At 40.1% G+C, this 12,684-nt stretch overlaps 2 protein-coding genes across 3 annotated transcripts in view; one reads left to right on the forward strand and one right to left on the reverse strand.

The window, feature by feature from the left end:
* LOC137257566 (branched-chain alpha-ketoacid dehydrogenase kinase-like) overlaps nucleotides 1-12,684 on the reverse strand; it is a 60,509-nt gene that overhangs the window by 4,734 nt on the left and 43,091 nt on the right. Inside the window, exons 9-10 of the mRNA XM_067794894.1 lie at nucleotides 12,570-12,659; nucleotides 1,098-1,262 (exon numbers count right to left, since the gene is read on the reverse strand). Coding sequence (XP_067650995.1) covers nucleotides 1,098-1,262; nucleotides 12,570-12,659 — 255 coding nt within the window. The remainder of the gene's footprint in view (nucleotides 1-1,097; nucleotides 1,263-12,569; nucleotides 12,660-12,684) is intronic.
* On the forward strand, nucleotides 5,055-9,924 carry LOC137257577 (uncharacterized). Of its 2 annotated transcripts, XM_067794905.1 has the most exons (4): nucleotides 5,099-5,174; nucleotides 5,924-6,635; nucleotides 6,786-6,883; nucleotides 7,936-9,924. In XM_067794905.1, the coding sequence occupies exon 4, from the start codon at nucleotides 7,953-7,955 to the stop codon at nucleotides 9,102-9,104; it is 1,152 nt and encodes a 383-aa protein (XP_067651006.1). In that variant the 5' UTR covers nucleotides 5,099-5,174; nucleotides 5,924-6,635; nucleotides 6,786-6,883; nucleotides 7,936-7,952; the 3' UTR covers nucleotides 9,105-9,924. The 2 variants fall into 2 exon arrangements, with proteins under 2 accessions (XP_067651003.1, XP_067651006.1); XM_067794902.1 differs by lacking the exon at nucleotides 6,786-6,883 and having other exon boundaries at nucleotides 5,055-5,174.

Genomic DNA, 12,684 nt, shown 5'->3' on the forward strand with positions numbered 1-12,684 from the left:
CCATGAGTCTATCTACTGATCTTCCCTAATGGAAAATCTGTAACCATGTGTACCCACCCATCTTCCCCGGTGGAGGTCTGTAACCATGTGTACCCACCCATCTTCCCCGGTGGAGGTCTGTAACCATGTGTACCCACCCATCTTCCCCGGTGGAGGTCTGTAACCATGTGTACCCACCCATCTTCCCCGGTGGAGGTCTGTAACCATGTGTACCCACCCATCTTACCCAGTGGAGGTCTGTAACCATGTGTACCCACCCATCTTACCCAGTGGTAGTCTGTAACCATGTGTACCCACCCATCTTACCCAGTGGAGGTCTGTAACCATGTGTACCCACCCATCTTACCCAGTGGTAGTCTGTAACCATGTGTACCCACCCATCTTACCCAGTGGTAGTCTGCAACCATGTGTACCCACCCATCTTACCCAGTGGTCGTCTGCAACCATGTGTACCCACCCATCTTACCCAGTGGTCGTCTGTAACCATGTGTACCCATCCATCTTACCCAGTGGTAGTCTGTAACCATGTGTACCCACCCATCTTACCCAGTGGAGGTCTGTAACCATGTGTACCCACCCATCTTACCCAGTGGTAGTCTGTAACCATGTGTACCCACCCATCTTACCCGGTGGAGGTCTATAACCATGTGTACCCACCCATCTTACCCAGTGGTGGTCTGTAACCATGTGTACCCATCCATCTTACCCAATGGTAGTCTGTAACCATGTGTACCCACCCATCTTACCCAGTGGTGTTCTGTAACCATGTGTACCCATCCATCTTACCCAGTGGAGGTCTGTAACCATGTGTACCCACCCATCTTCCCCAGTGGTGTTCTGTAACCATGTGTACCCACCCATCTTCCCCAGTGGAGGTCTGTAACCATGTGTACCCATCCATCTTACCCAGTGGTAGTCTGTAACCATGTGTACCCACCCATCTTACCCAGTGGTAGTCTGTAACCATGTGTACCCACCCATCTTACCCAGTGGTGGTCTGTAACCATGTGTACCCACCGATCTTCCTCAGTCGGGGTCTGTAACCATGTGTACCCACCCATCTTTCTCAGTCGAGGTCTGTAGCCATGTGTACCTACCCATGCATTTTTCCCGGTGCAGGTCCTGAGTTGTCTGTGTTCATGATCTGGCCAAAGAGACCCCCATCCACACGGTCATCAGTCACAGCCCCTGAGGTGGTGAAGTTGTAGTCCCAGACCTTGGCAAGGAACTTTGGGGGAATACCGCCACCACGGTCAGATATCCTGAAAGCAATCACAGTGAGTGAGTTTGTTCTATGCCAAAATAAAAAATAGTCCTGTGATATCATGGTAGTTGACTAAAGCATGGAGGAAAAAACTCAATGACTTTAAACTTTGGTGTGTGTGTATGGTTTTGAAATACCAACAATCACAGAAATCATGTCCACAGGAGACAATTCAACCCAGCCCATAATGCTGCCTCAGTGTGAAGCTCATATTTTGGAATATGGACACCCAGGCTTTGCCTATTTCAGAAGCCTGACCAGTGAACCAGCTATTAGAATCCCTCCGTCACTCATGTTGTAATTGCACAATCACTGAATTTTTATGATTACACGATGCCATTTTAGAAAGTGGTCAAATGCAACATATGTCATATTTGGGTTTTCACTTTCTCAATGAAATTTTTGATGCCTCTCTGTGGTGTTAGGCCAAGGTAATTACTTTGATGTGTAACTCTGATTGATGTACAAGTGTTCACTATAAAGTGTTTCATTGTTGTAGGGGTGGTGGAGCAGTCAGATGGTTAAAGCATCCACTCTTCACAGTGAGGACCTGCATTCAATTGCCAATACGGGTGCAATGTGTGAAGCACATTTTTGGTTACAAAGTCTTTATTAGTATTACTTCTAATTGCCATTCAAAGACTTGTGTGTGTGCCATTGTGCGGTCCTATTAAATCTGTGTCAGGCAATCAAGCGAAATTAGGTCAAGTGTTTTCTGTAAACTGTAAGGTTACTGTACTTGAATAATGCTATGAACTAGTCCACTAGTCAGCAGAACTAGTCCACTAGTCAGCTCACTGAAATACCATGATGCCTTGGTGACCATAAGTAAAAGCCAGTCCCATATCTTCTCCTTACTGCCAAGAGCCAGTAATCAAGTATAGTCTGCTAGCTTCCAGTGTTCATGAATGGTGTTTCAGTGTAACAGGACGTTGGGCCCTGTAAGTGTCAGATGTCTTTCTGACCCACTGAAAATTCACATGACCCACAAAATAAAATTAAACACATATTTCAGATTTAACATTTCTCACATTTGGCATTGAAATTATTAACATTTCATAATGACAAATATTATAAACATAAATTTATAAACAGTGCACAAGTGTCACATGCCACAATTAATAACTTCAGACAAAGTTATTGTGATATATTCAGTCAGACACTGGGGCCAGCAGGTTGGGGATTTCTGTCTGACCGTTGACAAATCAGCAGGATTTGTCAGAGGGTCAGACACTATTCTTGAACATTGAGCATCTTTCAGTAAAGTGAACAAGCATATGAGTTTTCATTGACAGCTCTACACCAGGGGGAACCAGAATTCACATATGATACTCAGATCTTGAGGTGACGAGATTCTTATCGACCAGGCTACATGACCTTGTACAGACATAATGTACTGCAAATGTGGACTGTACATAAATCACAGCAAGTGTTCACACATAGAAAACCAGTGACCACTACATATGCCCATGAATACCCCCGAAAACACCCATGGTGCCAAGTGAGCAGAAATTAACCCTAAACCAGTTATGTCAGAGGAGAGCATGTTGACACAATAGTAAGCTACTCCAAGTAACATACTTAGCTGATTATGAGTGTTTACCACTCACACAGTAGAAAATGTCTGTACTTATCACTCCCTGCATACTGTGGGGATTACTGTAGCCCAGCAAGGAGACCAACATTCAGTCTGCAGCAAAGGACCACTTCCCAATTCATTTATAAACAGTTGTGATGTTATGGTCAGCCAACCATTTCACTGACTCTCTGTTTTACCTCACTGCATCCTAATGCAAAGGTCACTAAATCTGTTTTCAAGAAATATACCCATTACAAGACCAATTTAATGGATAACAACTTCCTTATTTGTGTTTCTTGACATTTCAGGTGAAGAAGAGGCAAGAACTAGCCCAAAGACATCATGAGATGGCCTTGTATCACTACATTAACTTCTAAATGCCTTAGCAGAATTTTAAACAAATATTTTTTATGAATTTAAATTGTTTAGCACCTTTTCCCAAATTGCCCACCATACATGCCAGTAGTCTAGGAAGTAATCACCAACAATTTGCTCATCACCAAACATGCATGCTTTTGTCAGGAACACACACTTTGAAGTTGGAAAGTATAGATTATATTAAAGGGGTGTTTTTCTGTAACTGAGTACCAACACAAAGGTGTCCTGTCTGCAATGAAATGACACATAGGTGTCCTGTGTAATTTTGAACTGACACAAATGTGCCCTGTCTGTAAGTTCAAACAGACACATAGGTGTCCTAGGACCCATGGTGAACTGACACATGTGCCCTGTCTGCAATGTCAAAGTGACACAAAGACGTCCTGTCTGCAATTTGAACTGACACAAAGGTGACTAGCCAAAAGTGTTTACAAAAGAAGTGTGTGTTGCCACGATATATCACACATTTTTTAACACTTGTGGATGGCTGTTTTCGAGCATCAGGACACCAGTGAGTACTCAAGTAACTGAGGTCAGTTCTATGACAACTCAAATTCATACTTGTTAATTTCAGCATACATGTTATTTTCATGAAAGCTATGTGTACATAACATAAATGTGTCTTTATTTACACTTTAAGTTCCATACTATTTGCCATTATTTTCAATTTTCATATTGGAGGTGAACAAACATACAAATGTGGTGATTACAAAAACAATGAATGGGCAACAAATTATTTGTGAAGTCACTGCTGACATGACTTAACAGATACGGTGGTATAATGAAGATAGGCACCACTCAAAAGAAGCTAAATCGCATCCAGTTATATCATACCATAGTTCACCGTTCATGACAGACACTATACATATGGCAACAGCTGTATTTAACTTCTGAGCAATGTTAGAACCTCCTACATCACGTGTCTTCCGACACAGCTCGCCTAATTGATATGTGTAATGTACATGATGCTAGTACACATCAATAATACCCCTATTTGGAGAACGTGATACTGCTCGTCACTAAGCAGCAGAGTTTCACAGGCCAGTGACATCAATAATTCATGATGTACAAACAATAAGTCCAAAAATATCTATTTATATCCTTGTAGAATTTATTTTCTCACTATAAAACATGATTTGTATCATGTTTTTCATCCTTTCGCAAGATAAATTTTTCCTAGTCTTTTTTAAATCTATTTAAATCATATCCAGGAAAGTGTAGCATTGAGGAACTACAAAAGACCACTAATTTTAGTTTTTATACACATTTTAACCAATATATACAACTTACCAGGATGAATAGAAAAATATTTGTTACAAAAGTCAGTTTGCCATATTGAACCATGAATTATATCAGCCTTTCATTCCCATGTTTAAAGACACAGCCAAAACCTACAGCCTCTACTTGTAAAAAGTTAGCTCTTAGCAGTAATTGTTGTACAGTTTAGTGTTATCATTTGGTATTTTATTAGCTGATCTGCCACCTTTAAAGAAAACTTTTTACTTGCCTCTGGATTTGGACATGTAGTTAATGCCACAGACTGGAGATAAGTGGGTGCTCTTTTGTTAAATCTGTGATTGCCAATGTTTGAATTAAACATAGAACTTGCTGTTGCTGTTATTCCTGGACTCTCAAACTAACTTGGCCATAAACTGATCTGGATGTTATCACCACTGAACACCAATAATTATCAATAATAGATCCACTTGAATATCTCATCTTATTCCTGCAGGAATTGTAATGGACACCTGTATTCCCAGTACAGGTACTTGAGGCAGGTTTCACTGATTACAAGGTCATGTGATTTACCTGATGATAACCATGTGCACCACTGCTTAACATGTGACTGTTGGTGAGGTGAGTGATTGGCTCAAGGCATTACCTGGCTGGGTCGACACAGTTACACACTAAGTAGAGACACCACTATTGCCCACACTGTGGGATCCTAGCAAGGTAAGTAATATACAAATGTCTGTAATATACACATATCGTGTACCCTCCCTTTCAGCAAGCTTGAAAGAGGAATTATTTTGATACTCCATGAAGTATGAAAATGTCATTTCATCATTACATAGATAACAAGTGTACATCACTGAAAGTTTTCATCCCTCAGTTTGGTAGAGCTAAGTATGCTGTACAGTTTCTGAATATCCAGGTTTATTTATAATGGTACATTACTTTATGACAGTGTACACGTTTGTGCTGATCTCTTCAGTAAAAGCAATTATACCCAGTATGGTAGGTCTAAGTTTCCTTTCCATTACCAATTTGGGAGTGCTATTGGCCTTCTAAAAAATGTAACTTTTAACCACTGTAAGAAGAGTAAATGACAGGCTTTTGGTAGTCCTAAAAGTGTTCTTTTGTGTTGCTTTTGAGTCTCATGACTACCCCAGCTAATTGAAATAAACATCGGTAGTATCTCACAAGATAGGAACAAGATATTTAAAATATGTAAAGTGTAATCATTGATCAGAAGGTCATTACTAGAGACATGTGGCTATATACTAATACACATCCTGAAGTTTTCCTTTGGACTGGAGCATATAGTAATGTAGCCAAAAGATCTCATCATCTAGTATAACAGATGTAACAATAACAAGTTATTGTTTCCTTGTCAACCTGAATGCCTAACGACCATTAAATGTACCTGCAGCCTGCCCCTAGTTCAGGTAGTGATAACCTCTACATTGTTACAATGTTAGTTTGCAGGTAAGAAGTACACCTCGCAGCTCAGGACAAGTGGGGGTGGAGTTCAACTGTAGCCTGCAAGTGGATTATCAGCTTGGTTCAAGTGTTACATGTCAGTTGTGTGGAAGCTAGTGTGTGAGTGATAGCTTCATCATAAAGACATACTGACGGCTGTAGGATAGTCGATGTTGGTGTCTGACACGGAGCAACCTACACACCAACCTTCCTGAAGACATCAACAACCCAACCTAGCCAGGATTTCAAGTTTGGGATTTTTGTTAAGATCCTTGTCTTTCCAAGTTGGGAGGCATCTCAATACTGGAATCAATGTAAACAGAGTAAAACTAACCCAAAAGCCTCCTGTTATCAGTGATTAATTGGGACAAGAGTAATTCCAATTGTGGAATTTGCTGTGACATTCACAGCAGACCTATACCAGCAGGACAACAGGATGTTTGATGTGATGAGGTAGCACCCTACCGTCAGAAGCTAAGAAGGAAACACTCCTAGATGTCACAAACTCAGGCAATAATGTCCTGACAAGATCCTATCAAGCAGACAGGTTACTGTGTACACTTGAAGTGCAGCACTCATGAGCAGAAGCGTATTCTCCCAACTCTGGAGAATCTTCACGAACACACACTTCTGAAGAATGAAATACAGCAGAATCTGGGAGAAGACTAAACCAGCTGCTGACACAGATGTTTCTACCCAATCTTTCTGATTGTGAGTGTTGTTTCTGACCAGTAACTCTGGTTTGCGTGATGACTTAAAGATGTAATGAAGAGTTTGATATTTATCAGTCAAGTAAAAACACTGTCATTGTGTTCAGTATACATGATGTACTAATTCCCTAAAGACATTTTGTGTGTCCAGAGCCAGACATGAATACAGCCCTGTGTACAGCACATGGCAAACCTTCACAAACATGTGGCAAACTCAAGTGGAATAACTAGAGTCTCTATCAATACAAGGTTTGTCCATATATCACCACCTTGATCCTCTACAACCTACACAGATCTCTCAAAAACATTATAGATCCGTTACTCTTTAGAATAACAGCAGTATGTATGCTATCTGTAATAATCTTCCAATCCACTTTAAGGCAGTTCTCTGTAAGTGCAGATATTTAGCTTTAAACTGCTTTCAACACTGGCAGATATACCAACACTGAACACCACAACCTTACATTTCACACAAACGTATGAATGTTATTAAGGATGAGTACTACATGACTTTCAGTGAACGATTCTCTGTTTTAAGAAAATATTAATGTCATCTTTCGGAACATGCTCCCTGTCATTGCCTGTTCATAGTACATCATTTTCAAAATTATGATGAAAATACAATTTATTCTTCTTTGTCAGAAATGGTCAGATAATAACTGATGAAAACTGATGTGCCCTATTTAAATGACAAGATAGATCACTTGGTCCAGGCTGGATCATGTGCAGACTGCTATCATATACCTTGGAGCCATTAAAACCTAACAAGTGAAAGAAAACATTCCTGAAAAATGCCATATTCAATGATGTAATGAATTTTCTGGTGAATAGTTTCTGGTGGTGAATTATGCAACCCTTACATGATTCAGTCAATTATCCAGTACAAAATGAGGAAATGTGATCAGGTTGTCACTGCTCAGTTTGCATGTACTGATGTAAGGGTCACGTAACAAATGGCAAACAAGATCTTGATCTCATGTACACTGATCTCTACAGATACGAGAAATATGAACCTTCAGCCATGTCAATATTGAACCAATTAACTAATTATTCATGACTTTCTCATTGTAAATTAAAAATAAAGACTAGGGACTTGGCTTTTATGTTACTGCCAGACAAACTGATAGGCCTTGCAAATGACTCATGTAAAAATTATCAAAGATATTCATCATCACTGTTATCATAAAGATTGTGTTTTCAGTCAACACGAGATTTGATGGAGCAAATGCTGCACAATTCTTTGATTATTTCATGCCTTGAACATGATGGATACATGCTTTATTTCACTACATGTCTTTCAGTTTAGTCTGCTGTCAAGATGAGTCATAGTTTTGATGACAACCAGAGTTTTGGTTACTCGGACAACATCCTGCCCAGAGTGGAACGCTCACAGACTGCATGGGTTCAACAGAAACCACACAGAGGCAGACAGAACAATCCTCTCCATGTCAGAGACAATCATGAAAGTCCAGAACTTGTTTGTGAAAACATTTCCCCATTCCCTGACCACACTGTGGTCATACCACAGGACAGGATAGCAGCTGATTCTGGCCATGACAGTCTTTCTGAAACATTAACCCGACTTCCAAGTGCAAGAAATCAAAGCAGAAGATTGAATAGCTCAAAAGATAACGTGCAAAGATTCAAACACAATGCTGCCTTCTATAGTGAAAGAGGCAGGAGGGAGAATACCCTTGTCCCATCACCTCCAGACAAGGGCCCACGATCTGCCTTCACCCAGCCGTTACAAACGTCACAGCCCAACAGTGGTCAGCTGATGTATTGTAGAGGTGAATCAGTGATTAAACATGATGTCTTATTGAGGAGAAGGCCATCAGTAAGTCACGACGTGGAGAACAGAACATACTCTCCCATGCCACGAATCCCAAAGCAGCGGTGCTTGGTGCCCAGACTCAACCTTCCTCCAGATCTGGGACTAAGCAGAGAAAACACACTTGTGGAGAATTCTTGGCGATCAGGTGTTCAAGCAACCCCAACAACACCAGAACATACTCGGCCATCATTCTGTGCAACTCCGAGAGACAATTTCTTAATGAAACCAAAGGAACTATCTGACCCTCTTGACTACATCCAACCACAGCAGGTTCAAGAAAGGAAATACTCCATTCTGCCTTCCATTGGGACTCCACAACAAAGAAGCAAAGGTAAGAGAAGTAAGCCTCAACACCTCAACCAACTGGACTACACACGGGATCAGTATGAATCGAATGCAGAATTCTTCTCTGATTACAACACAAACATGGATTCCCCCGAAGTTATTTCCCATATAAGTCCGATTCCCTTACCGCCAATACAAGTTAGTTCTGGTCGTACTGACTGCAGAGAAACACCAACTAAAAAACATTCAGCAGCCAGTGGTCATGGAGACAGGGAGGAGCTAGTGTTGTCATCGGAGATATCGTTTTCAGAACGGCTCATCACAGAAACAAGTCCTCCGGTCTCTAAGTGAACTGATTAACAACTATATGTGTTCTTTGTTGACTATGTGCTTTCCTCAAGTCAGTGGAGCACTGCTTGGAAACAAGACTACTGTTGTCTTTAGTTGGTGTAGGTCTTCTATAAATGACAGGTCCTGCCTTGCCAGAGAATTTAAATTCTTTTGATTTGTGGACAGGTCCTGATTTCCCTTGAAATGTTCAAACTCCAAGCACTGGACTTTTCTGTCTGCATCAGTATGTTCCCAAGAATGTAATACTTATCTAGTGTTATCAGATGTCTCTGACAATCTTTGATTGTGCAACATGAAGAATTAAGTAAGTATTTAAATATCTCAAAAGCAACTGCAATGTTACATGAATCAGCTGTAGAAACTCACGCCGGCATGCTACTCTAAACCAGATATAATTTATGTTATGGGTATTCTAAGCACAAAGTACAGTTTGAAATATTTTAGGGTTATTGCTGCACATTATTTTCAGATTAGTAGTTGCTTTTGGTTGACTGGCATACCTGGGGAAAACTGATGTTCTTTTGGTTGACTGGCATACCTGGGGAAAACTGATGTTCTTTTGATTGACTGGCATACCTGGGGAAAACTGATGTTCTTTTGGTTGACTGGCATACCTGGGGAAAACTGATGTTCTTTTGGTTGACTGATGTTCTTCACTATCAACATTCCTGTTTTCACAAATTATTTGACAGTCACCTCACTGTGTCAACATGTGACAATGCCAGTGGCAGCTGCATTTTCTGTATTCTAAATGATTACACTCATTTACAAATCACACCATGACACTTGCTGTAAAATAAACTGTACATAGTTCTTAAAATGGACGGTCTTTTGGTTTTTCTTTGATTATGTGGATCATTCATCATGTCTAGTTCAAACTGAAGAAACACTATTCATACAGGTTTCACAGACAGTATACAGGCTCTAGGGCAACAAGTCCTTGTTTTATCCCCTTCATGATGAAGGAAACCAGGGTGGAATCTATCGCATCCGGACTCTGTGCAATGCAGATTTCTCCACAATCTGGAGTCCAAGCAAAATTGTTCGTAATTTATCATTAAAACTTGCCTTATAGTCTGAACTCTGTCAATTACGGATTACAGACTAAAATACCAGTCTCAACAATCAATTTGCTAGGAGAACAATGCTTTGTAATCCTGATTTAGCTGACTAATATAACAGTCCGTTGGATAAACATCTCTGTTACTACTGTTTAAATCCTAATCGCAACAAACTCAGACCACAAGACTACTGGTAGTTACCGTCATGGATGTAAAATGGAAGTAAAATCTAATCAAAATTTTACTGACCTCTAATATGAGGGAAAAAGTTAGAACTGAAATGGTAAATAATCTTGTCTTGTGATTTTTAATCGCAAATCTGACATCTTTCCTGACAAAGTCATCTTCCATTGTTTGTTAAACAATGTTCGTTTCTTACCCAGAAAAACAGTTTGACGAAAGTGTAACCTATAGATAAGCCAACTCGTGTCTATGGTAAGCAAGCTTTCTTTATAATCCGGACAAGACAGTCAGTCCCGGATAAGCACGTAATAGACAGATTCAACTGTATCATCTGCTGAAATATTCTGGCATGACCCTACTGGGATTTACACCAACAAGCTCCTGCTGGGCACACGCTCTATCCACAAAACAGGACAGGACATTTAGATTTGATCTGAAAAAGAGCAGTTCACAGTCCACTGACCAAACAGACAGCTTATGTTGTGCAGTTCACTGTGTTGGTTCTACAGCCTTGTTTCAGGTTGGACACAATGTGGCAGTTTACTACTGTTAATAAAGAAAGGTTGTCTGAAACAAAGACATCTGCCATTCTTGTCCACAAGGACAAGTGCTGACAAGTCTGGATCAAATGACTATTATGTCTGAGATATGAACACACACCAGCTCCTGGCCATGCCAAGGTGAACAATATTGATCAGTGACCTAGAGCACCATATGCCCCTGGACCGCCCAGGTGAATACAGTTACAAACACAAGTGATTATGCTGAAAAGATTTAAAAATCCAACCTACATCTGTCATACATCCATATTCATGTTGTAAAATGTAATTTTACATATACATTCAAGTGTAACATCTTGAGGAAAAAAATCTTCTATTGATATGATAATATTCCTAAACAACAACATATTTTAAAAACTGAAAGGACAATTAGCCTTGGGCCATTAATGATACAGCCTTTATCAAAAATCATAAAACAGTAAGGTGTCTATTTACCATGCATTACTGAACAGTTATTGTGAGATGTTTTGCAGCAGCAGCAGCAACCTGGCTAGACCATTTGGAAACAGAGGTAATCGTCTCACTGTTGCTGGATTGTCGGTGTGTATAACTTACAGATGTTAGCTTATTCAGAGTTACTCTGAGTCAGGTCTATCAGTCCAGGAACTTTCAGAGCTACTAGCTTAAAACATGTAGGGCCACAAGTTTCGGGGTCATCTGCACTGAGCTGTCAAGGGGAAAGGTAGTAGGATAGTGTTATCAATGCAGGCATCCCTCAAACTTACAAAATGCAGCAAGGGGGAGACAATCTAATCTTCAGGAATGTTCATATTGGCAGTCTATTGATATAACGTATGTAGTTGAGAGTTTAGGTAAAACAGTTCCTGGTCAAGCACAGCAAGCAGATGAAAGTTTAGTTTTCTGACAAAAAACTTTTATACATTTCATAGTTTCGTAAAATTTACTAAAATAGTGAATCATGATGCGTGAACGAACAGACTGACTTACTGGACAAACAAGATCACATGATAATTATCCCTCCATTATTCTTGGCTGACCAAAGCCTGGGGACCACTCAGTAAACCAACTCCAGCTGTTTCCTTCATAAATGGTAAATATTACCAAGCACTAAAGCCACTACAACCAACCAAACTAGCCTAACAGCTATAGTAACAGTATGATTACACAATGCCATTTAGAAAGTGGTCAAATATAACATATGTTATAATAACAGTAGTCAATAGGTTAGTCTTACTGTTTATTGTTCTACACTATAATATTCCAGCTATATGACTGAGGCTTGTACATTCAAGCACATGTTCCTGCTGATAGGTAACTAAGGTGTCACTGTCAATAGACAGCTACTGTAATATGAGGGTCACTGTAATTACAGTGTTACTGTAACAAGGGTGTAATTGTATCTACTGTTAATATAACTAAGGTTTTACTGTATTTACAATGTTACTGTAACTAGGCTGTAACTGTAACAACAGTGCCACTATAAAAGAAGTGTTTCTGTAACTAGAGTGTCTGCTAATAGGGTGTAACTAGGTTGTCACTGTAACTAGTGTTACTGTAACAACAGTGCCACTAGAACTAGTGTCTCTGTAACTTAGGTGTTGCTGTAACTGGAGTATCTGTAACTGGAGAGCAACTGTAACTAGAGTATCACTTAAAACTATGAGCCACTGTAACTGTGTGTCACTGTAGTGATGACATACCTAATCACGAAGTCCTCCTCACTACAGGCAACGGTGATGTAGATGTCTGGGAGACCATGCAGGGCATCAAGATGTGACTCTACAGTTGCTCTGAAACAGTCACAAACAACAGTTA

Source organism: Haliotis asinina, chromosome 1 (genome assembly GCF_037392515.1).
Source record: "Haliotis asinina isolate JCU_RB_2024 chromosome 1, JCU_Hal_asi_v2, whole genome shotgun sequence".
Taxonomy (NCBI): domain Eukaryota; kingdom Metazoa; phylum Mollusca; class Gastropoda; order Lepetellida; family Haliotidae; genus Haliotis; species Haliotis asinina.

What these genes read in the sequence shown, in the direction of transcription:
- LOC137257577 (XM_067794902.1), top strand. Translation starts at nt 7,953, where the DNA reads ATGAGTCATAGTTTTGATGACAACCAGAGTTTTGGTTACTCGGACAAC.